The following is a 26,924-nucleotide window of genomic DNA, read 5'->3' on the forward strand; positions in this document are numbered from 1 at the left end:
AAACATAATTTAAAATACAAATTTCCCCATATTTTCAGGGAAATAGTTTTCTAAAACCTCCTATCTCATTTTACCAGTAACTCGCTTATTAAAGAAAAGGGATTGCTGCAATAGTCTGTTGCTGCTTTGACACACCTCATTTCTTTATTTCTCAAATAAAAATGAAAAACTAATAGGCTGGCATATAGCCTCAACTTTTTGGAAACATGCAACTTTTACTACTTTAAAATATAATTGCTTCCTTTGTCTCATGCATTAAAAACAAGGAGGAAAAGCTGAAGTCTGCCCAAGCCAGGTGTTTCTTCTTGGCAGCCTGCTCCCTAATGACTCTGCTCTCATAGAGCAGCTGCCTACCAGTCAGCTTTGTATGGCCTATTGTTGTTGCACACCCCTCGTTAATGCACATGCTGCCCAGGCAGACCCGAGCATGACATCAACTTGCTTATCTTAGAAACCTCCGAACCTGACGCAGGGTGCTGAGGTTGTCTTGCATCTGCCTGGCCCACTAATTGTGAGCTTTCTGGCCTATGATTGGCTGTTATTCCACTCGGTAATAGGTTAAGCAAAGACATTGCCATTCCATCTGTTCAACCATTCATTGTTCTTCTTGCCTGCCTGGAAGTCTGCAGCTGAAATTGTGTTAAGGAGTTACTGCTGAGGCTGCTACAGCAACCAATGTCTTTGTATTTTCCTGCTAACGTGAGTATTTGTGCTACTTAATGCCTTGAAAGTTCAACTTTACTAAATATTTAGAGTATTAATGTAAACTCTTTAAAAGATAGCACCTCATGAAAGCCTACAAATTATTACATAGTGTCAACATTCAGAAAATTCAGTTCCTTCTGTAATACATGTCTTTGAAGCAAATGCTTATGTTTTAATATTCTGGAGTTTTTAAAATAATTACTAATAGCTCCATGAATATTTCTAAGACATTAGGCATGACATATAATTAATCATTTGGAGCAAATGCTGTGGTTTTTTTTTTTTTTTCTTTTTTTGATAAATAGTGGATTTAGGTTTTATCTTCTCAGATTCTTTGGTTTCTTGAGATGTCACTGTCATGCCTTACTGTTATAAAATTATAGTAATATTTGATAGATTTTCTATTGTCTTGAAAGTCTACCTTGGGGAGATGGATTGACATAGGTAAATGTTTCAGATAGCTTATTTTAAATATGGTGAGTAAGCATTCAGTTGCCTTGTCAGCAATTTCAGCATTCATCTACACTTTCTAATTTCTCTTCTCTCACCCTTTTTCCCTTTGTGCTAGTTTCAGATATTAGACTGAAGATACCATTCCAAGAACTTTGCTTTCAAGAGTTCTGTTATGGGGAAGCCAGGAGGAGACAAAGACTTTGATCTCGCAGTTGGGAAGGAAAGGAAGAGCAGAAAGGGTTAAAAAGAGGTTTCCATTTCTCCCACATGCCCTATTGTGTGAGCATATGCATTCGTCTATTGAAAGTTTTCAGAAGATGGGCAGGCCACCAGTTGCTGGTCTCCTGCAGTTCCAGTAGACATCTGTTGCCCCAGAGCATTAACCAATCTGTTCAAAGGGACATCCTGCCTTTGTTAGTTGCGGGATGCGGACAACAGCACTCACTCAAATACAATGGTAATTAAACACACAGAGACTACAGCAGTAGGTATTTATTACATATTCATTATTTCATTTCCATTGTTCTCATAGTATTACCATTTGGATAACAACCAGAACCCTCTTTCATGGCATTGTAACTTTACATTACAAACAAATAAATTAGTATACCATGTTTATGGTCTAATATTCCTGATTAATCTGAGGCTGTTTTAAATATAAAAAAGAAATTGTTTTGGCTTGATGTGAGATGAAGGAGTATCCAAGTTATCTAATGAAAACTTTCAGAAAAATCTCTTCACTAAGTGAAAGAATTTCTGAGAATGTGATATGTTTCTAGTAAACAGTAGTTATATCATAAACTTGCACCCAACTAATATAAAGTGTCTTTATAGAAACTTAAAGAATGAGACTTCATCTAGAAAATTAACATGACAATGTAGTTCTTTTCCAACAGATAGTGTTATTTAATTTTTAGCTTGCCTTTAGAGAGAAAAACAGAGTTTCCAATGAAGTATCTGAGGGACATCTACAGACTTACTAACTGTGGAAATCTGTTTTTAGATCATCACATTTTTGCCCACCATTGTTTGTGTTCATTAATATAGTAAGAGAAGGGTAATTATAATGAATCTTCAACATAAAGTTTAAAACATAAGCCATATTTCTTGAAAGTTTATCATAACTATAAACTAATAAAATATAAAGCTTATAAAACTATAAACTTCATAAGGTATAAACTCAGCTTCTTTGTGCATAGAACCATGCTGCTGCTTCTTGAAAAGAGAAATATTACTCTGATTAGTTAATATTTAGTTGGTTAAATATAAGATGATTTATATGTTTGCGTTCCAGTAAATGTAAAACTTAAGTCTGATATTTGTTTAGAAATAAGGAGAAAAGAAGTTTCTGCCTTACATGTAGTGATACATGTTGTGATGTTGTGTTCTTTTTTATCTCACACTGAACAGAAATAAAGCCTATATGCCATTCTTTGTTCTAAAGTTTCTTACAGTGACTTCTTATAAGATTTTTACATTCCATTACATGAACAAATATTCCATGAGGCTTTGAAAATAATACCAGTTTTTAAAACTTTAGTATTTAATTTTTGTTGATTGATTTCAGAATATTGCCAATTTCTGGATGGCTTTTAAATGCCCTATTAAATCTTAGGAGCCTTTTGCTGATTACACATGATTACGTAGAATCAAATCTTTACACCATATGGATCAGTACAAATCAGGTCATTTTAGATTTCTGTTATATGTTGGACAATATATATGGTAGTCCTAGAAATTGAACTCAATCATCATTATTTGTATTATTTCATATTTAGTCTCTTGCTCTATAGAAACTAAAAATCATTTTACTGCTTAGTTAAGCCTTGATGACATAGGATAACTTTCTCTGAACCAGTGAAATCCACAGGATGAAGAGAGGCCTGTCACTGTGAGAAAATGTCTAACCAGAATATTTTGAAACAAAAATTATGTTGTCTAACAAAGTGTTAATTTTAAAAAGTAGTTCAAGTGTACATTTCCCTAAGCATTAAAAATGAATATAATTATTGCAAACTTTTTATCTGAGTGTTATATACAAATTACATTGAGTTATCACAAGTTAAAGATATGTGACATTCATTAAATACATTGGTACACAAATGAGTTTCATTTGGTTCAATATTATAAAACAACAAGCAATTGATAAACCCATTTTTCTGCCTTTTTAGTATTGTCATATAGTAAACTATATATTATAGATTTAGGTAGTATCTTTGACATTTTATATAAAAACTTTAAATTGAAGACAATGTAGAAAGTTTAAATACTTTTTTTTCAGAGTGGTTAAGTTTCACTTTAAAAACTTTTTGGTATCTGGTTTTTGTTTCTTGGAAAAAGTGGAAATGTTAAAAGTAATTTAACCTAGCCTTTAAACAAAAAATTTCATTTTAATGTCCCCTATTGGCTGTCTTTTTAATAAGGTGTGCATCTCATCTGATATAGTCCAGAACGAAAAAAAGAAAAGAAAGAAAGCTCTTCCACTCAATATTAAAATAATATTTCCTAGCCCAATGCAGGGATTTGGTCAGCAAGTCATTATCTTGAAGAATTATCTCACAACAGCACTTATGCAAAACCCAAACTTTTCAGGGGAGATCAGAAACGTTCCCCATTAAATGCACTTCCTGCAGTCAGAGCAGATTGCGGGGTTTACAGAACAATGATGTCGGAGCTTCCAGATTGGTTTGGCAGCTGCATTGTTCTCAGAGGGTAAACCAGACGCACTTAAGTCCCAGTCTCTTTTATAGGCTTTTGTTCATACCAAATTATTCTTTCACTGTGTTAGCATTCATGATGGCATGTTAAAGGAGTGCAGCTTAGCAACCAGCTTCTGGTTGCCAGGCAGCCCAGCCTCCAATAGATTTGCCTTGTTTAAGATACTTTTGGTGGGAGCTCTACGAAGGCCATCATGTGGATTTTTCTTTAAACTGTATCCCTTTATTAGGATGCTATTGTGATTTGTTACTTGTGCTATGGCGTTAGTATATTACAGTAGTTAATAAATCATAGAGTGTAAAGATTTGCTTTTAAAATCCCTTGTTCTAAATAATTGGGCCCATGCCTATCTTATATTAATAGGAAAAATTGAAATGGCTACATTTTCATAAAAAAGCAGATGTATATAGGGCTTTTTTAAGGGGTATTTCCTTTTGTCAGTTGAGCAATCAGGAGCTAGGAGAGTCTGATGTTTCCTTAAAACTAATGAATGCTGTAATATGGAGCAATGATATTAAAAGTTAACTATCTTCTCAGGGAATAAACCATGAAGAAACCCCTGTGGAAGTGCACAGGAGTTCTACATGGAAGGAATTTTAAATATATTGATGTCAAGCTGAAGAGTACATGTCATCTTCTCTTTATTATCATAGCTAACATAGTTAATAAAAGTTATTGCATTAATGTAGAAATACTTTAAAGAGGTTACCAGGTATATTTTCAAACTTGAATCTTCTCAGAAAATCACTTAGCATTTCCTTTTAACATTTTTATAATAACTCTTTTATATTGTGTGATGTTGAAGAGCTTCGGAATAAAATGTTTTCCTAGTTTCTTTTTTAGGTGATTTAAGTAGGTGTCTTATGACAGTCTCATTCAGCTACCACTGGTTTGTTAATGTTATACATGAGTTGAATATTGCAATTTCCTTAATAGATAAACCACTGATGTGGACATAGTCCTTACAATGAAGCACAAAAGAAAGTAACTTTCTTTTTATTTTTCTAACCCATTTCTAGTAGAGAAATAACTATCATTTTCAATAAACTTTAAGAAAAAATAGTAAAATGGCAATTGCAATTTAAATCATAAAAATATTTCTGCATAAAAAAAAACAGAAGTTGTTTTTTTAACCAAATGGAGATTAATGGTTGATTAATCTAGTGGAATACTGAAGTGTTTTCTGCCATAAAATTCAAGAAACTGAGATAACATTATTTAATATATTTAATTGTTTGCTGTTAATGTTATGTGACATATTGAATTGCTTTCCTTTCTATAAATGAATATAGATTAAAAGAACTTTTCTTTTTCCTGGAATGAAAGAAACCTCAGTGTCCCTGCCATTTACTAAGAGTAGCATAATACTAAAAAGTACAGTCTGTTACCATGTTCAGTGTTCACAAAATCATGATTATTAGGACAAAACTGTGTTCATCTCTAAATGAAATAGAATTCACTTTGTTACCCATTTTAGAATATCTGCTCTTTCATTTCAGTGTCAGTCATTTGGGGAACTTCTTTAGACAGTTGTTAAACTTCATTCACATTAATGTAGTTTTTCAGGTATGATAAGCTAATGTTTTCCTTTGTTTCTACATGGGTTTCTCTTTAGAGTATCTACAGAATATTATGAATTCTGTTAGGGAAAATGTACATCACCTGTCGTGACATGACAAACATATGTTTTGACTATATTCCATGTGTCACTTTACAAACCTAAGCCTTTCTAAAAGAGGAAAAATCTCTTTGCTCAAACTTGAGAAGCAGTGTGATATAGTGAGAAAAAACATGAATTTGAGAGTCAGACAAAACCTATAAAATAAAAAAAGTTCCACTGCTTTTTCACTTTATTGCCTTGGAGGAATTACGGCCTTTCTAAATTCGTAAAGTCTTCATTTGAAAAATAGGGCATGCTACTATCTTGGCAAAAATGTTATGAGTGTCTTGACTGTTGAGGAACAGTTTTTTGTTTTTTTTTTAATATACTATTTGTTGAACTCTTAGTATAGAGTTAATCATTTGTATATAAAGTTAATTGAAAATAGATCTTAGTAAAAAATAAGAATGGGAATATGAGAGGGAAGAGGAAGACAGGTGGGAGTGTAGGTGGGAGGGCTGATACAGTGGGAAGAATCACTATATTCCTAAAGTTTGTACTTATGAAATGCATGAAGTTTGTATTCCTTAAATAAAAGGTTTTTGGGGGAAAGAAAATAAAAATGTTATGACCTTTGGGGGTTGATGCTGTGGCGTAGAAGGTTGAGCCTCGGACTGCAGTGCCAGCATCCCATAAAGTGCCAGTTCAAATCCCATCTGCTCCACTTATGATCCTGATCCCTGCTAATGTGCCTGGGAAAGCAGCAGAAGATGGCCAAAGTGCTTGGGCCCCTGCACCCACGTGGGAGACCAGTAAGAAGCTCCTGGCTTCTGTCTTCAGCCTGGCACAGCCCTGGCTGTTGAGGCCATTTGAGGAGTGAACCAACAGATGGAAGATCTTTCTTTCTCTCTTCCCCCATCCTTCTTCTCCCTCCCTCTACCTCTCTCTCCTTTTTCTCTCCCCTCTCTGTGTTTCTCTGCACTTCAAATAAATAATTTTTTTAAGTGTTATGAGGTATGAAAATATGTAGACACAATACAAAGTGGGCATTCAGTGGTCTGGCAATTCTTTTTTGTCTTCTTTATTGAAATAGAGATACAACAGTAAGTATGTAATTCTAAATACTTTACATTTTTCTTTAGGAGTACGGGGTGCTTTGCATTCAGGAATACAGAAAACACAGCAAAGTGGAGTCAAGTACACCACGGAACAGCTTCATGGGCTTGAAGGATCACCTGGGGAATGACCTTGGCCACCTTTATGTGGAGAGCACAGACCCACAGTTAAGTGCAGCTGTGCCCTGGCCAATGCTAGAAAAACCAGCAATGGATACAGTTAGTGCCGAGAAGGAGGAAAAAGAGGTGTCTGAGGAGAATGTGAGCTCTGGTGACTCCGAGGAAAGCACAAATTCTGATCATGAGTCGGAACAATTGGGAAGCATTTCAGTAGAGCCATGCTTATTAACCAAGACTCACCGACAACTGTGTAGGTCTCCCTGTTTAGAGCCTCACATACTCAAACACAATGAAATTTTGCAAGAGTTTAAACCTGAAGAGTCCCAGACTACATCCAAGGAAGTGAAGAAACCCCCCGATGTGGTTCGAGAATACCAAACAAAGCTGGAGTTTGCACTTAAGTTAGGTTATTCTGAAGAACAGGTTCAGCTTGTGCTAAACAAACTTGGTACCGATGCTTTAATCAATGACATTTTGGGAGAACTGGTCAAGCTTGGAAATAAAAGCGAGACAGATCAAACAGTTAGCACAGTTACCAGTACAACGAGAGAAACGACTTCCCTGGAGTCTCAAAGGTCTGAATCTCCGGTGCAAGAGGTTGTAGCAGATGATGGGGAAAATCTGAGACCAATCGTTATTGATGGCAGCAACGTGGCAATGAGGTAAGTGAAGAAAACTCCTAGAATGATAACTAAACAGTCTCTCAGAGTTGTTTCTGAGTTATTTCTCCCAGTCATTGCAGTCAACATTTTGTGTCCTAACATGAGCTTTAGAAAACATCAGTTTTATGTCCCTTCTTCCAGCGCGCTCAGCCAGCCTCATGTTATCTGCCCCGAATAGACCCCTTTCTCACTTATGTCTCTTGTCCTTCCTCCAGCCCAGTTACTAACGTAAACTTCAGTGTATGTTCTTGCTGTAGTGTTAATCACTAGTTTTAAATGGAAAACCTGAGTATGATGACACTCATCAGTTTTGGAATCTAGTCAAAATAGCCTATTTTTACATCAAGTTAAATAACCATAGTGGGGAAAAAGTCCTAATTCTTTCAGAAAATAAACTATTTTATTGACTTGGGAGCAAATCAGAGATGTAGTTTGAAGTTTTTTGTTCCATTGGAGAAATACAAAAAGAATTATTTAGGAATGTGCTGGTGGGGGAAGGGTTACAAAAACAAAACTTCTAATGAAATTTTGGGATACATTTGATGGTTCAGAATGTAAAGTGCATGTAAATTCAATCAGTATGTAATTAACAGTATTCAGAGTACTATGGAGGAAAAAAGGATATATAAAAGCATTTGTTCTGGAGAGCTTGGAGTTTGGTGTATTGTTTCTCAAAAGATGGTCTGAAGATGCCTAATGCAGAATCACCCTTGTTCAAAAATGCAGATTTTTGAGATAGGCATTTGATCCAGTGGTTAAAGTGCTGCCCGTGATGCCCGTACCTCATAGCAGTGTACCAGGGTTCAGATCCCGGCTCCACTTCCAATTCCAGCTTCTTGCTAATATGCATCTTGAAAGCCCTGACCACAGTTAAGTGTAGCTGTGTAGAAGACCCAGCAGTAGTTAGAGTTAATGCCGGGAAGGAAGGAGAAGAGATGTCTGAGGAGGAGGGCTCAAGGACAGGAGACACCTCAGTTGAGTTTCCAGCCCTGACCCAGCCAGAGGCGGTGTGGGCATTTGGGGAAGGAAACAGTAGCTGGGCTTGCTCACTCAAACACACACACTCTTTTTCTCCCTCTCGCTCCTCAAATAGTTTAAAAAAAAAATGCAGATTTAGCAGCGCTATTCAGTGGAGACATGTGAGTGCTTCAAAAATTTCATGGAAAATGGAAATAAGACATGAGCTTATTTTGGTGCCAAAAAATTCTTAACTATGCATAGTTTTTTCACACTATATATTTTCATGAACTTTCCCTTTTTTTAAGTTTTTTTTTTTTTTTTTACTTGAAAGACAGAGATAGGGAGGAGAGAAATATCTTCCATCTGCTAGTTCACTCCCCAAATGGCTACAATGGCTGGGGCTGGGCCAGGCCAAAGCCAGAAGCCAGGAGCTTCCCCCAGGTCTCCCAGGTGGGTGCAGGGACCCAGGCACTTAGGCCATCTTCTGCTGCTTTAGCAGGGAGCTGGATCAGAAGTGGAGCATCTGGGACTCAAAACCAGCACCCATATGGGATGCTGGCACTGCAAGCAGAGGCTTAACAACCTACTATGCCACAGCGCCAGCCCCTTCGTGAATTTTCTGCAAACCCTTTATTAAATGGTTGGAAACATCCAGCCCACAGGCTCTATAAAGTGCACAAAATCACTTGGTCTAACCCCCTCAACTGTAGGAAGGGCTTCACGTTCAATAAATCTATAGCAGGTTAATTTTTTTAAGTTGATCATTTTGTATGGCCTGCAAATGATGATATAAATATCCAAAGAACCCTTTGCAGAAAAAAGTTTCCCTACCCCTGCTTTGTGTGTATGGATTTCAAGATTTTTCACACAAAAATAAATTTTTATTTTTTTTTAATGTGTTTTTATTTTTTTCAAGTTAATTGAGTCCAGAAGAGAGATAGAGGGAGCTCCCATCCTCTGGTTCACTCCCCAAATACTTGCAATGGTCCTGGGCAAGAGGAACTCAATCCAGGATTCCCACATGGGTGGCAGTAACCCACTTACTGGAGCCAGCACTAGTGCCTCCCAGAATCTGTATTAGCAGGAAGCTGGGTTCAGGCACCAGAGGGAATATCAGACCCAGGTACTCTCACATGGGACATAAGCATTGTAACCAGCATCTTAACTGCTAGGTCAGATGTCCATCCCTAAACTCATCTTTTAATTCCATGTCCCACGAATTGAAATACCCTTGTACAATGCAAACCACAGTGTCATACCTACATTAAAAAGCAAACAAACAGGTTGAGTTAATGTGACTAATATATTCTATTTAAGCCAACATATCAAATATATTCCAACATGTAATCAATAAAAAAAGTTATTAATGGGATAATTTGAATTATTCTTTTGGTATTAAGTCTTGGGAATCTGGTGTGTATCTTATACTTACAGCACGTCTCACCTTGGAATAACCATATTTTGAGTGCTCCATAGCCATATGTGACTATTGTTTACTGTAATGGACAAGGTAGTTGTAGAGCTCATGCAGACCTACCAAATCAAGTTCAAGTTGCAGCCCAGGCATTCTTTTGTTTTTAAAACAATACTTCTAATAGTGGTATGTGCAGAGACTTGAGGACTACTGTCTCCTGTAGGTGAGAACAAGTTCTTCCACATGAAGTGTGAGGAGGACCAGCTTGTGTTCCTGCAGAAAACTTTTTCAAGTGGAGGCAGAACTACCTAAGTTTCAATTATAAGTAAATGAAACTTATAGGATCTGAATATTTGATCTTGCCCAAATATGGCCACAGACTTTTTTCTTGCAATAATTCAGAACTACAGAATGATTACCTTCATAATAATATGTAAGGCCAGAAGCCACAAAATTGCCAAAGGACAGAGAGGTGAGGAAAGGTCATAGATCCTTAATGAACACCTGCAACCATGGCTCTGTGCCAGAATTACCATAGGAGTTCTTCAATATATATACACACACACATATATTCCAGCTTTATGCTCTTGGACTCAGTGGGGACATGGAAGAGTCCAAATAACTGTATTATTTAAAAACTACCACAGTTATGTCTAATGTATAGCCAGTGTTGAGAATCAAAAGTATTGATCCCTGTGGGTCAGGAGTTAGAAGAAAGTGATGACCCTTGGGAATGGTAGCACAGCAAACACTAGTGTTAGGAAAAAGCACAGTGCTAGAGAAACCAAGGGACATATGAATGTCATCCAGGTGAAAGAGGAAGGTTTTAAGGTGAGATATCCTATAGGTTGTACCAAAAAAAAAAAAAAAAAAAAATCAGAAGACATGACAGCCAGGAAGTCATTGTCTTCAAGAATGCCATATGGTCTTAAAGATAGAAGCCCGTTGGCAGGAAGTAAAGAAATGAGGGAATAGATCTGGACTGTTGTTCGAGGAAGTTGACAGAGGAAGGAGAGGACATGAGGAAAAAGTTGGGAAATGATTTTTTTTTTTTTAGTTTTGTTTTTAAGGATGAAACTATATAAGCTGAGGGGAGGGGAGAAGGCAGCTAGCTGCACAGGGCAGTAAGAGAGCAGTACTGTGGGAGGACTTTCATTTTTGAAGCAGAATTATCCAATAGGAGACAAGAAAGGTGCAAACACACATTTGGCACTGGAAGAAAATGCATGGGCAGAAACAGATCTTTTAGAAGAAAAAACAGCTTGAAACTTAAAACTTGGAGCCTATAGAGATGAATTTTTAAGCTGAATATCATTTAGATAAGTGATGTCAAAGTAGGTCAGCCTCATACTAACTCATATGGCTGAAACCTAGTTCCTAGTGGAAATATTTGGATAACTGAGAATTTACATAAATCTCTGAACTTCACTCATCTGACATGGGGAGGAATTATCCACAGGAAAACTGTAACAAAAATAGAGGGCATCGTTAAAGCATCAAACAACCCATTCTTATAATTATGAAAACAAACTTCTTAAATCCCATGTGATGCTGGCACCATCCTGTTTCCCTTGCTATAAAGAGGGGACATGCAGATTGGTGGTGTCTTCTCTCCATCACATATTTTAATCTGACACTTAAACTGCTGGGCTTCAGGCATTTCAGGAGAGAACAAGTTGACAGGAATTTTTATTATAGCAACATTATACTGTCAGTCAAAATAAAATGTTGTACCACGTCCATAATTTTTTGAAAGTGCCAGAGCTCATGAAAATTTATAGTGAACTTTTCCATTCTGCCATTTATAAGGCTGTTTAAAGTAGCAAAGTCACTTAAAAATGCATATCTACTTCAGCTCCAAAAATCTTAAGATCAAAAAATACAGAAGAAATTCACTCATTCCATGTTGCAGAAGTGTCATCGCTTCTTACTTTTCAAGTTAACTTTCTGCTTACGATAAATGAGGCAAATCTATTACATATAATAAATCATACATGTAATAGACTATATATAAGAAGTAGGTGTGAGAATGGTTAAGAATAAAGTACTGTTGTATTTCCTTTCTTATCTCCCAGACAGAACTATTCCCTATATAAGGTGAATTTATATTTTACTTTCATTTAAATATTAACAGTAGAACTGATAAAAATGAGTCCTTTAAATGTAAACTTAAGAAGCAGGAGAGCAACAGCATTTTTGTTAAAATCACTAAGCAGACTTTTTAGAAAGGATATTTCATTCTCTGTGTACTACCTTTGTGATTCTGAGCAATGTGTCTAAACCCTCCAGCCTCTGTTTTCAAAATTGTAGAAGTGGAAATTCTTTTTTTTTTTTTTGGGGGGGGGAGGGGGGGCAGGTAGTTAGACAGTGAGAGAGAGAAAGATCTTCCTTCCGTTTGTTCACCCCCAAAATGGCCGCTACGGCCGGCACACCGCGCTGATCCGAAGCCAGGAGCCAGGTGCTTCCTCCTGGTCTCCCATGCGGATGCAGGGCCCAAGGACTTGGGCCATCCTCCACTGCACTCCCGGGCCACAGCAAAAAGCTAGACTGGAAGAAGAGCAACTGGGACAGAATCCAGAGACCCAACCGGGAGTAGAACCCCGGGGTCCGGTGCCACAGGCGGAGGATTAGGCTAGTGAGCCGTGGCGCCGGCCGGAAATTCTTAATTTGCAGGCTTCCTGTTAGGATTAGTGCCAAGCGTTTAGTGTATTGTAGGCATTCAGTAAATTATAGTTATTATTACATTAAGGAGCCAGTGTCTTCAAGAGCTAACTCATCTCAATCCAGAGTACAGGAAAAAAATACAACGAAAACTTAGTTATCAATTTTTTATTCAGTGTTTAAACTTAATTATCTCAATTTTTTTATTCAATATTTAACAAACATAGCAGTTTAACAGTCTATTGTGTTCTTATGACCGATGGGTTAATTTTAATTTCTACTTCAAGTTTATAGCACTAGTGTTTGCAGTGATGATTTCTAGCATGTCACAGAAGACACAGGCTCTTCAAGCTGGGCAGAATCCAAAATTGCCCCCAGAATATATAGCACAAGCTCCCATGTTGCCTTGAGGGGAAGCATACTTTTTCTTTTAGCTTATAAATGTCCTTTGAAAAATGTGTCACCATGATAAAAGCTCTGAGTAAGTTTGTTGAATGAGCGGTTCACCAAAAATTCACAAAAACATACCTGGAACTTAATCTAGCATTCTTTATGACAGCTATTTCACTGCTGATTATAGGATCAACGAGGATATCAGTGTGTAAAAATAAAAAAGAGAGGAAAATATGTTTAGAGAAAACACTAAACTTGCATATAAGATTTTAGAATGCTTAGTTTCTGATTTATGAAGCAGAATAGAATTTATGTTTGATGGAGTTGGACAAAGAATTCCTGACAGAAGAGTGAAACTAATTTTAATTCCAAAAGAAAAAAACAAAAACAAAAAACCTCAGTAGTTCAGCACATTGATCGATCAGCAATAGGTCTCACTTCCTTAATAGGGAAGATATTTAATAATGTAGGTATGCCATGAAATTTGTACTCCAGATATAGACATGGAAACAAAGCAAGATTAATATTGTTATATTTCTGAAATGAAATTCCTGTGAGACTGATTTCTCTTTCCTCTCATTAGCTTCACAATTCTTCTAAATCTGTGATTGTATTAAACTTGGGTGAGCTCACCAGTGGGACATAGAACTAGTGTCTGTCCATGGGTATCCATTAGAATGAATTCCTGCGTTTCCTCTAATGCACCCCCTGCTTTTAATGTCCCTGTGGCTTGAGGTTCATGTGATTTGTCATGTCGTTAAGCACAATCTTGTGAACCATCAGGGGTGAGAGTATGAGAAGTTGATGTCAGAGCAATTTGATCCTTAAAAGTGTTTGATTTCTTCATTATTTTCCATGACTTGACTTCACTAATATTAACTAAATTTTTGCATTCTACTTCACCTTCACCCAAAATTTATATAAAGTAAGAGTGGGGAATAAGAAGCAAAAGCAAACCAGGTGCCCCTCACTACCTCCACACCATGTTGTAGCACAGGTCCTCCTGTTTAGTGTGGGAATACAACCAGACACCCAGGTCTCTTTGATATGAACAAACTATTGAAATGTTTCCCCCATCCGTCCTTGAAGGTCTTCAATCTTGCCAGTTTCTGGGATTAAAGTAAATGCCCTGACTGGTGAGTTGGCGTTATTGGAACATGTCTGTGCAGAGTATTAAGATCAATGTGTTTGTTTACTAAAAATGGTGAACCTGGCTTATAGGATCCATGCTTGTGTTACCTCTCTATTAAACACTAGAAGAATTTAACTGAGGGGCAAATGGCACAGTAAAATTTTCCTTTAGAAAGATCATTCCTCTCTAGGAGAATTTATAGAGAATTGGGGCCAGCATTGTGGCTTAGCAGGCATACCCACTGCCTGCAACTCCAGCATGCCACATGGGCACCAGTTCATGTCCTGGCTGCTCCACTTCCAATCCAGCCCCCTGCTAATGACCTGAGAAAAGCGGCTGAAGATGGCCCAAATGCTTAGGGCCCCTGCCACCCAGTGAGAGGACCCGGATGAAGCTCTGGGCGTTGCAGTCATCTGAGAGTGAACCAGTGATGGAAGATCTCTCTCTCTCCCTCTCCCTCTCTCCCTCTCTCCCTCTCCCCCTCTCTTTCTGAACCTCTTGACTTTCAAATAAATAAATATTTTAAAAAAAAAATAGAATGGATTTAAGATTGAAGACAAGAAAATCTACTTAAATTTGAAAATATATGCAAGTGTCACTTGTGGACCACTCTGGAAAAAGATGCACTAAGATAACATTGCTTCTGTATACCAGTCAAATGGCACGGAACAGAGAAATAAACCAACTGTTTGCTTGACAGTGTATACCCTGCCCCCGAAAAACCACTCAAGTTGGAAGGCAGCTGGTGTTAACAAATGTGAATGTCAAACAGAATGTAGGAAACCAGTCTAGGTGAATCATTGAAATAATTTTCTTAAACTTTAAACAGAAACAAGATATATATTTTAACCTCAGAATATGAACAAAGAAAATGCCTAATTTTTGATGACTTTCCTTTGTATCAAGAATGGTGAGCTAAGCCCATCTATAAACACTGCGATCTGTGCAATGAAGTAAGTTTCTGATTAATGTTAAAAGACTATGACACCTAGGTGGCTCTGTTGCACAATGGATAGCTCATTGGACTCCTAAAAAACTCCAGTGCCTTTCCTGTATCAAATCTGCTATGTGAAGTTGCAGGAACTTGAGACGTCTTCAATATAAATTAGAAAATGGAAGGCCATCTTGCCTCAACTCTGCAGTTTGCCTTTCGTTGTTTGGTCAGTTTGCAGCCCTTGTTGCCTGATTGTCATGTAAGTACGGCACTGACATCCTGGACATCTAGTACAGATGTTTGATTTAGACTGCAGGAGAGACTAAAAATTGCCAGTTTATTAAAATTTGTTGTTGTCTCTCTTAATAAAATTATATCAAAGTTTGTGCAGTAAATCAGCATGTTCCAATATGGTAACCACTAGGTACATGTGGTTACTGAATTCATGAAATATATGTAGTCCAAAGAGATATTCCTTAAATCTAAAATACATACCAGATTTCAAAGATGTGGTTGAAAAATATGTTAACTATTTCAATGTTATTCCATGTTAAAGTAATTTCTTATATATAGAATTAAATGAAAGACTAAAATTAATTTCAACTGTTTTTACTTATTCTAATGTGCTACAGTTGATAATTTAAAATTACATATGACATTCACATCATATTTCTATTGTACAACCTTTTATGAAATGTTTACTAGAAGCAACAGTTCAAGACAACTTAATTTCCCTCTGTGTGTCATAGGTGTTACCAGTTAGTTTTCAATGCAAATCCTTAGAGACTAGGAAAAGAATCCTGAGCAGGTGTTTGGCCTAGAGGTTCTGGGATGCCTGCATCTCTTTTCAGAACGCCTGGGTACCCTGCTCTGTGTTTGACTCCAGCTTCCTGCCGAGGCCTTGGGAAGCAGTGGTGATTGCTCTCAAGTGATTGGGTCCATGTCACCCACGTGGAGACATGGATTGAGTTCTTAGCTCTAGGCTTCTGCACCAGCCAGGGACTATTGCATGAGTTTGGATGTAATCCAACAGTTAGGAGCTCTCTGTCTGCCACATTAGCTAGTTAATAATTAACTTGAAAAAAAAATCAGTGGCTCAGAACTAATTTTTGTTTAGTTCTATCAATCTGGGGTCTGACACAAAAAAATATTATTTATGTCCCATTGCATCTCTCTATAACTCTAAGTACATAATTCTAGTTGTCATCAATACCATGTATTTAATTCTTAAATTACTTATTTGTTTATTTGAGAGACAGAGGGCAATCTCATTACTGGATTACTCCTCAAATGTTCACAATGACTGTGACTGGGCCAGATCAAAACTAGGAGCTATAAATTTTCCTCTTATCTCAAATGTGTGTGTTGAAGCTTTACCTAGAAAACAGCAGCCTTAGTTATCCTGTTGCATGTAAATAAAGTTAACCACATACCTTCACCTCATATGTTAAGAAATGTAGGGGCAGGCATCGTGATACAGCAGGTTAAGCCATTGCTGAGGATGCCCACATTCCCATATCAGAGTGCCGAGGATCCAGTCCTCCCTCTGCTTCAGTCTGGCTTCCTGCTGATGTGCCTGGGAAGGCATCAGATGATGGCCCAAGTACTTGGATTCCTGCTACCCATGATGTGGGAGACCTGGATGGAATTCCTGTCTCCTGGCTTCAGCCTGTCCCAGCCCCAGCTGTTGCAGGCATTTGGGGAGTGAACCATGGATAGAAGATCAATCTCTCTTTCTGTCTATGTCTCCCTTTCTGTCTTTCACTTTAACTTTCAAGTAAATAAATAAATAAAACTTAAAAATGAAGAAATGGGGCCGGCGCCACGGCTCAATAGGCTAATCTTCCACCTGCGGCACCGGCACACCAGGTTCTAGTCCCGGTCGGGGCACCGGATTCTATCCCGGTTGCCCCTCTTCCAGGCCAGCTCTCTGCTGTGGCCCGAGAGTGCAGTGGAGGATGGCCCAAGCCCTTGGGCCCTGCACCCACATGGGAGACCAGGAGAAGCATCTGGCTCCTGGCTTTGGATCAGCGAGATGCGCTGGCCGCAGCGGCCATTGGAGGGTGAACCAACAACAAAGGAAGACCTTTCTCTCTGTCTCTCTCTCTCTCTCACTGTCCACTCTGCCTGTCAAAAAAAAAAAAAAATGAAGAAATGGATTAGAGGCCATGTTCTCTACTATTGTTAATAAGACCTTTATATATATATATATATATATATATATGTAACAGATGTTTCTTCATCATCTTCAGACCGCTGGTCTACCCAGATCTAGACTAGCTAATGTGCTTCCTCTAATTTTCACTCAAATTATATATTTTATAAGGTAAAGGAAATCTTCGTCCTTTCCGTCTTTCTTATGTCTTTGCAGTTCTCAAAGTTACCGCTTTTGACTGGAATGCTATTGTGTTCATGGCCAGCTGGAAGATAACAATGATTTCATATTAGACTTCTTTTTAGCCTAATTCGGTGATTTTTGAGACTTTTAATTTTCATTAAAGCAGTGAAGTCCTGCAGATCCTACATGGAAGCCCAGTGTTTACAACAAGCACAGCAGAGTTCTGTTTGAATTGGATGTATATGTGTGACTGTGTTTTCTACTTGAAACTCCATTCCCTAAACATCAGAAGGGTTTCTGTGCTTTGCCATGGAATTTTTCTTTGGAACATTACTTAATAAGCATTAATTTAAATGATCTATAACAAGGAGCAGGGATTTAGTTTTTTGGCGGTATGTTTACTGTCTAATATCTTGACAATTAACTTTAGCTTCAAACTTATTTGGTATATTGGAAAAGATGAGAACGCCAAAAGAATAGTGGCTTTTAAGACTACCAAAACAGCTGTGCATTAATTAACTAATTAAATAAAAGTTGTGAACCTTCAATACAAAAAAAATTTCAGATGCCCATGAGTCAGTGACATGGAATTATTTGTAGGTTCTCAACTATAATATGAGATTTAACTGGAGTACAATGATAGAAAGTACATCATTCTTTTATTTCCATATAGGTGATCGCAAACTGTACTTCTCCCTGCTAAAGGGACATAGGATATATGTGAGATGATTTCTTTTTACAATCATAAATTATTGAAAAATGCATTCATTAAGAAGTTCTTAATGCCACTTTTATAAAAGAGTTCTTTAAAATTAAAGTTATTTTTGTATGTTCAACATGGTTATATATAACCAGGCCTTGAGGAAAACAATAAAATCAGTTCACCAAATATTTGACAAGCACCTTGGCTTCATATTAATAATTTAGTATTCAGAAAATATTTATTAATATTAGTTACTCTGTGATTTACATCCAGTACACCCTGATATACTGAATTTCTCTAAGTAAGCTGACTGTATCTAAACTTGAAAGATTTTGGTACTGAAGATTAAAATGCAGTTTTATAGTTTGAAAAAGACACTTTTTACCATTATATTTTCATTCCAGGCAGTTCACTGACACCAGGCTAACTTGTGTCCTTACCATGAAAGTGGCCTATTATTATGACCTATAAAAGTCATAGAAGTTTTATGATCATACTTTAATCTTCTAGTTTTTGCTACTAAGTAAAAAGATTTATTTTATTGATTTTGTTTTCATTCCAAAACAAGTGTTTTTTTTCCCATTTTTGAAACATCAGGACTAAAGGGACATGAGAAAGTAAAGGAATTAGTGTTTGTTGGGGGCTTTTGTGTTATGAGGCATTCTGGTAGTTTTTGGGTTTTTGTGTGTGTATTAGCCCATTCAGTTCTCACTCAGTTGGGTGGGGTTATCACCATTCTATTTATGAGAAATTGAAGTTTAAAATGAGAGCATGCCCAGGGTCACACAGAAAAGTGGTATAGAAAGGACTTAAACTCCTGTCTAAGTATAAGGACGGTGTTATTGTCACTATATTGGCCTACTCCTGGAAAGAACTCTCTGGTTGAAATGCCAAAATGTAACATTCTTAGGTATAGCTTTTATAATTAGATTTTAGATATTATGAAACGATAATACTTATTACATTAATTTTAGAAACTAAAGAAGACAATAAAAATTACCTGTAATTTCCAAGGTTCTTTGCAAGTATTTTATCTAAATTGTAACTTCAAAGTCGATGAACTCACAAGTTAATTGGCAAGAGACTGCTTCGTTCCTTTTTTCTTCAGTGCTGTAAAAGTATTAAAAAGAGGCAGTCTCCTTTAATAAATGCCTTCATTCCCCTTTTGGGTTTCTCATGCTTGTTAGTTATTCTTCATATCTACCACTGAAAGATAACAGTTAACAGTCCTAAACTAGCCCTTCCTGTCCGGTGGTTAGCCTTGGACTAATTGATAGAGACAGAACTAACTGAAGAAAATGTAGTAAGTGAAATCTCGCTTCCCAGATGCGGCAGATGGAGTGGATGGCCCAGGGTTCCCCTTTTCTAGGTCGCAGAGTGAGAAATATTGCATTAAAATTGGTGAATGCCTGAATTTTTCTCTGCATTACAAGATATACCTTTATATTCTAGTAACCATAATAGGCAGCTGGTTTTATGGCATTAATAAGCAAATAATATGCCTTATTTCTTCACTGTCAGTTATATATGATGATATAGAGAATCACAAGTATACTATTTTCATTTTTTATAAAATTGCCCTTCTATTGAGAAGAGAAAAATAAAATTTATGTGCTTTTAAGATATATTAAAATAGTAAATATGAAGAGATAAAAGATAAACCTATTAGATCTGTGAGACAAAGTAAATTTACAGCATAGTAAAAAGTTATGCTAATTAAAGTGTTATGAAGAATATATTCATTTGTCAAAATAATTTGTGGTCATGTTAGTTCCTGTACATTTCCACTTTTCTAGATCATAGGGAGCTGTGTATGTCTGCAACTGTGAGAAAGCATTCCTGGATAGAAGGAATGGAGTGCTACTTAACCCAGTCCAAATGTTAATAGTGGTTTTCACAGCTTGAGCTGAAAGTTAATTTCATCTGATAGCATGGTATGATTTCTACAGTGAAAGACAGGCATTTGTTGAGGAAGTTGTGATAACTATAAATAAATCAACAGTTCATTCTAGTTTCCATTGATATAATGTTTTGGATACAAGTGGTGTTAGAAATTCTTATTGTTGAAAATTTTGCCCTTAACACAAAATATCCCCAACACACACACTCAATGTCAGTAAAAATGAGCATATCCTCGCAAGTCAGGATATCTTATCTCCCAAGGGTTTTTTTTTTTTTTTTTAGACGTGTTTTATTTATTTGAAAGACAAAGTTACAGAGAGAGAGAGAGGTCTTACATCCGCTGGTAGACTCCCCAAATGACCACCATGGCCAGAGCTGAGCTGATCCAAAGCCAGGAGCCTCTTCCGGGTCTCCCATGTGGGTGCAGGGGCCCAAGCACTTGGGCCATCTTCCACTGCTTTCCCAGGCCACAGCAGAGAAGTTGGATCAGAAGTGAAGCAGCTGGATCTCGAACGAGTGCCCATATGGGATGTGGGCGCCGCAGGCGGGGGCTTTAACCCACTGAGCCACAGCGCCGGCCCCCCAAAGGTTTCAAAACTACTCTGTGAAGAGTACAAAATATGGTAGTCCTTAGTTTATTCAGCAGGTCCCTGCTTAACAGTGTAGCAGTGTTAAAGAGACAAGAAGTATGTTCCTGTAACAGTGGATTTGCTCAGAAATCTTGGAGGAGAAAGAACAGTTAGAAGATTGTCCAGAGAAACCCACAACTTGTTTTTTCTGGGTCAGAGTAAAACAAGAAATGTCATTAGAAACTGCAAAATATATGACTCCAGTATTCACAAGAAAAGACAGGAAAAGAGTAAGTCCGGAAAGATAAAGGCAGGAAAAGCAAGCAAGCATGAGATTCTCCCAATCCCTGCTCGGAGCTGCCTCCATTATGTCAGTTTTGCTCATGGTTTGCATGATTTGCCTGCTATTTCCTGCCCTGTTTCCTTAGGGCAAGAGCCTCCTGGAGGAGGTGGTAAAGCTTCCTGGTTGGCTTGCGGCCCTTGCGTCTTCCTCACACTCTTCCAGCGTTCCTTTTCCCGGGATCCTGCCTCCATACACAGTGCCCTATTGACTTGGCTTCCCTTATTTGCTACTGGCCTCAGGAAGGAGCAATCCCAACTAGGTAGGAGCACTGCAGTCTCTGGTTCCTTTTTGTCTCCTTTATCTGTCTCCATCTTCTCGCAAAGTTGGGTTGCTATTGCCACTATGTAAGGAATTTGCCCTTACCGTGCAAGCTCCTTTTCTCTTATTTATGCTTGAATTCCTGGTAGTAGATTGCACAGAAGTGGACAGAAGTGAGGGTCTACCTCCGTCCTCGCTGATTTAGAAAATGCCTGATGAAAGCGCAGTGCAGCTTCTCCCCGTCAGCTCCTGCAGGAAGTGTCCCAGACTGCCATGCACAGTTTGTCGCCTGTCCCTGTTGTGTCTGTTTCATTAGTCAAGCAAAGTCCGCCGGAGGCCACACTCGCCCCTCCGTGCAGCAGCCGAGGCGCATCCTCACACACGGGGCTGTCAGCGAAAACACAGGCTGCATGGCACCTCGGCAGGTTTTTGCAGATCTTCCCAGAGCTCTGAAAAACAACTCCTCTTTTTTTTTTTTTTTTAAAGATATTTATTTATTTATTTGAAAGGCAGAGTTACATAGAGATGGAAGAAACAGAGAGAGAGAGAGAGATTCTTCCATCCACTGGTTTGCTCCCCACGTGGCTGCAACTGCCAGGGCTGGGCCAGGCCAAAGCCTGGAGCCAGGAGCTTCATCTGGGGTCTCCTACGTGAGTGCAGGGGGCCCAAGCACTCGGGCCATCTTTGCTGCTTTCCCAGGTGCATCAAACGGTGCCCATGTGGGATGCCAGCACTGCAGACAGTGGCTTAACGCACTACGCCACGCACCACGCACCAGCCTCGAAAAACAACTCTTAAGATGAGTAACATCAACTGTGAAAAGGGACATAAGCACTCTTACCCCATGTGACCTACCTGGTAGTCCTGGATCTCTTACAAAACACGTTTGAATCACAGGAGCTCCAAGAGGGTAAGGCCAATTTTTTTAGACATTGAATTGAAAAATAAGTTGGTTTGTATGGCACAGTAGTTTTGGTCTCATTTTGCTGTTTGGTGTCCTGACTCCTTTGGTTTTGTTTCTCCGTTGGTTCAGGTTCCCAGAGCAATCACTAGCCACCCTGACACCTTAAGTCTAAGATAGCTCCCTGTTCAAATTCTCACACTCCTCATTCCTTCCTGTTCGTCATTTCTGCTTCCAAAACTGTGTTTTGCTTGTCCAGTTTAAAGGAGTGTTAGAGAAGGAATCTCTGTTAGAATATTCTAAGAAAGATGACAATTCGTCCAGTTCCGAGTGAAAGTGGTTCCCAGATCCTGTAGGTGTCAGGACATCCAGGCAGGCGGAAGGCCATTGCCCCACTCTCTAGCCCCAGGTTGAAACAAAAAGCAGTGACGAGGAGTACAAATAGCAAAAAGGAGCCACAGCAGAAAAGGGCCAAGAACTGACCAGGTCGTTCTTTTATTTCCTGTGGTCCAGAAACATCAATAACCCTTTTACTTTGAGTAGGATTTTTCTTAGAATCTTTGTAAAATACATCAGTTTGTCTACTTCAAATGAGCCTTCCTCTGGCCATTGCAAAGGAGGATTTTTCTAAGTCTACCTATTCCAAATGTGACTGAGTAAAATAAGCCTTTTGATCTGTAATAAAGAGATCTACTGGCAACATCGTGGGCTTCTATTTTTCTGTTATTACAGCCAGCGGTGAATCAGATGGAATCTTCAAGCTCATATTACCAATTTTGCTAAAAATTTGAGTATCTCAAAATTTACCTCAAAAAATGTTTCCCCAGGGGCCGGCACTGTGGCTCACTTGGTTAATCCTCCGCCTGCGGCGCCGGCATCCCATATGGCTGCTGGGTTCTAGCCCCTGTTGCTCCTTTTCCAGTCCAGCTCTCTGCTGTGGCCTGGGAGTGCAGTGGAGGATGGCCCAAGTGCTTGGGCCCTGCACCCGCATGGGAGACCAGGAAGAAGCACCTGGCTCCTGGCTTTGGATTGGCGCAGCGCTGGCTGTAGTGGCCATTTGGGGAATGAACCAACGGAAGGAAGACTTTTGTCTCTGTCTCTCTCTCTCTCACTCTCTGTAACTCTACCTGTCAAAAAAAAAAAAAAAAAAAAAACTTTCCCCGAGAACCCGATCCCCCTGTGCCCACGTAGCCTTGGTGGAGACTTCTTAGTAAAGTCAGGACCTCTTACTGCGACAATGGTGATCAAAAATCCAATGAAGTTAGCCAGCAGAAGACTTTCTTGAGGTATACCAGCCTCCTATGGCCACATTGTCAGAATAAAAGAGAAATTGAGAACCAAAGAAACATGCTAATTCATAAATATAGAATTCGCTAATTTTATTATTGAGCCAAAGAATCCTGAAGCATGTACAAAGCAAATAAGTGGCTCCAGGAGTATGGAGATTTTCTTGTCTACTTATTTGGAATTAAAGTTAAGATTGTTTTTTAGTAGATAGTCAACAGATAGTTTTTGTCAGTAGCTGCATAGCACATACTTTGATGTCCGATCTTTCCTAGGTTACACTGATTTTATGATTCATCAGTAACTCCTGAAGTCACCCTTTATATTGTATCTAGGATGTATGATTGGTCACATCCTTGAGCAGGCCTCAATAAGTTCAAAACTGAGTCTCCCAATATCCCTTCTGGTCTTAAATCCTATCTACAGTTTAGAGCCACCTGTGGTTTTCTATTCAGACTTAGATGTTACTAGGGATGAATCTGGATCTTGGTGACTGACAGGGACTCTGAAGACATGAGCAGTACATCTGTCTTAAGGATTTCCTGGTTAGTATTTTTTGGCCAGATCAGATTTCCACCATGCGCATCTCCACTTGGCTGCCTCTCCCTCCCCCTATAAAAGATAAGGATGTTATCCTGCCCACTGTGAGGCCTAAGTCTGGGGAGAGGATAAAAGTCGATTGATAATTGAATTAAATTTAATTTCAAATTACTGTTGGATTTTACTATACCTGGATATAGAATTCCAGTGTTTTAGAGAAAGCACGGCTTCAACTTCATAAAGTATTGCTAAATAGCTTTCCCAAATAATTATACCAATTTACACTCCCACCTGTAATGTATGAGTTCCTACTCTCACACATTCTTGGCAACATCTGGTGTTTGCAGACTTTATTTTTACCAATCTGATGGGTGTGAAGTAGTGTCTCATTTTGGCTTTAATTTGCATTTCTCTGCTAGGGAGTGTCTTTTCATATATTTATTGGTCATTTGGGTTCCTTCTATGAATTGACTATTCAGATCTTTTGGTTACCTGTTTTTCTGGGTAAAACCTTTTGATGTTCCTGTATGCTGCAAATATCTTCTCCCAATCTGTGATTTTTTTTTTTTATTATGGAGTCTTTTGTGTTCCATCATGTCTACCTTTTCCTTGATAGCATGTGATTGTGTGGTTTTTCTTAACAAATATTGTGGGGCTGGTGTTGTGGCATCACAGGTAAAGCCATACAGATGCCAGTTTGTGTCTTGGCTGCTCCACTTCTGACCCAGCTCTTTGCTAATAGCCAGGGAAAATAAGTGGAAGATGGCCCAAGTGTTTGGACCATTGCCACCCATACCAGAGACCTGGAGGAGGCTCCTGGCTTTGACCCGGCCCAATGCTGGCTATTGAGGCCATTTGAGAGGTGAACCAGCAGATGGAAAATATTTCTGTCTCTCCATCTCTTTCTCTATAACTCTTGACTTTCAAGTAAATGAGTAAATCTTTAAAATAAAAAGAAATGACGCCCTAACCTGATATGAATATCTCCTATAATTTCTCTGGAAGTTTTATAGAGTTTTAGTTCACATTTAAATCTTTGTCTACAATTTATTCTTTGTCTATTGTATGAAAGAAAATTGCAGCTTTATTTTTGTCATGTATAGAACCAGTTGCCTTCATTTGTTGTATAGCCCATCTTTGTCTCATGCACTTGTAACATATCTTATTCCTGACCTTTTGTTTTTCCATGTAAACTTTAGGATCAATTTCTCAGGTTCTGTGAAAAGCCTTGTGGGGAATCTGATTGGAACTGCAGTGGCCTGTAGAGATTGACTGGAGGACAGTTGCTGTCTTTGTAAACTGAGCACCAGCATCCATGAAAACAGCATACTGTTCCTTTCATTTTACTCTTCTCTTAGCCTTTCCCATAGGTTCTCTGCTTAAAGTTCTTATCATTTTTTTTTCAGTTTTTTTAGTTACTACTACAAACTGAATCATTTTTAAATTAAAATTTTTAGTTGGTTTTAATGGTGTTGCAACCCCTTAAGAACTTTATATCTGCAATATGATAAATTGTGATCAAAGAATATTTTATGTATGATATCAGTTCCTGATATTTGTTGAAATATGGCCTATTGCCTACTATAAAACCAATTTTATAAAACTTGAATTTGTTCTTAGAAAGACTTTCTCAGAACCAAGGTTGTGGTATAGCGGGTAAAGCCGCCACCTGCGATGCCAACATCCCATATGTGCACAGGTTTACGTCCCAGCTGCTCTACTCAATCCAGCTCCTGGCCAATGGCCTGGGAAAAGCAGTGGAAAATGGCCCAAGTATTTGGCCCCTGTCACCCACATAGGAGACCTGGAGGAGATTCATGGCTTCAGCCTGACCCAGCCTCCAAGCGTTGAAGCCATCTGGGAAGTGGACCAGAAGATGAAAGATCTCTATCTCTGTCTGTAACTCTGACTTTCAAAATCAATAAATAAATTAAAAAAAAAAAAAAAAGAAATGCTTTCTCTTTTGTAACATTCTCCAGAATTTGTGTGTCACTTAGATTGTTAGGATTATCTGTAGCCTTATTAGAGTTTCTATTTCATCTGTCAGCTGATATGACATATTTCATATGTCAGCTTATATGATATTTGTTCATTTCTTCTAGTGATCCTGTGACCTTTTACCTTGCTGTATGTTATGAAGACAAAGTTCAGAATTACTGTAGCTTCTTGTGGATTGTCCTTTTTACTATTATGTAGTAACTTTTATTGCTAATCAAGTAGTAGCAGTATTAAAGTATTTATTTTTTTCCTGGTATTAATAGAGTGGTGCCAGTTTTCTTTGATTTTTTTATATGCCCAGCAGCACAGTTAGGATGTGTTCAGCTGCAAATAGCAGGTGACTTGACTACAGTTATTTAAATAAATGGGAGGTAATTTTCCATCTAAAACAAGATTGGCAGTGGATGTGTTCCATCTGCTCGGGAGCCAGGCCCTGCGTGCTCCTGTTGACACTGGGTGTGCCGCCTTCCATCCTCCTGCCTGCCTTCTCCCTCCAAGGCGCAGTGCTGGCAGGAGAGGACCAGAGGACAGACTTTATTATGGGAATTGCCTGAGACAACATCCTGGATCCCCATCTCTGCAGTCTGCAGAATCTCTGACCTATGATTGCAAATGGTCTGTGTTTACACACATTTTATGAAAGTCCTTTAATTAGCGGACGAGTTTTTCAGTTTCTAGAGCGAGTAAAACATCACAGCCACCCTTACCAGGACTAATGCAGGTCCACATTTGGAGTCAGAGGTAGTTAAATGCCTCTTTGGAAACCAAGTATCTTGAGTGTACTAGCAAAGTATAAGTTGATAAATTCCAAAGCCTTAATACAGTGTGAAACCATAGTAAGATTTTAGTAATTGAGTTTTTGTGTTTAAAGAGTACTTGGTACAAGACTATGTGTTCTCGAGAGATAGCATCTTTTTCTACGGTTTTTCGGACGACTGATTAGATCTCGGTATTTTCCGTGAAGTCTGCCATCACTGCCATCACCCTGGGCTCAGGTGTTGGCTTGGCTATCAAGTATCCCATCCCACATAGAAAACGTGACCTCAGTGAAACAGCGGTACATCTGGCTTCACCTCTGACCTTTCCCTGGACCGTGGAGACAGGCCTAGGAGACCTTTTCCCCTGTCCTAACCCTGTGTACAGTGCAGCCTTCCACATCTGTAAAGCGAATGGATCTGTTTATTCTTGACTAAAAATGCTTTAGTCCTGTGTCAGACCAAC

The 26,924-nt window shown here is 38.5% G+C and overlaps 1 protein-coding gene across 2 annotated transcripts in view; it reads left to right on the plus strand.

Moving 5' to 3' along the window:
- The window catches only part of ZC3H12C (zinc finger CCCH-type containing 12C), a 74,620-nt gene that overhangs the window by 33,447 nt on the left and 14,249 nt on the right, over positions 1 to 26,924 (plus strand). For both annotated transcript variants that reach the window (XM_062196970.1, XM_062196971.1), the window contains exon 2: positions 6,619 to 7,373. In XM_062196970.1, coding sequence (XP_062052954.1) covers positions 6,619 to 7,373 — 755 coding nt within the window. The remainder of the gene's footprint in view (positions 1 to 6,618; positions 7,374 to 26,924) is intronic.

Source organism: Lepus europaeus, chromosome 7, assembly GCF_033115175.1.
Source record: "Lepus europaeus isolate LE1 chromosome 7, mLepTim1.pri, whole genome shotgun sequence".
Taxonomy (NCBI): domain Eukaryota; kingdom Metazoa; phylum Chordata; class Mammalia; order Lagomorpha; family Leporidae; genus Lepus; species Lepus europaeus.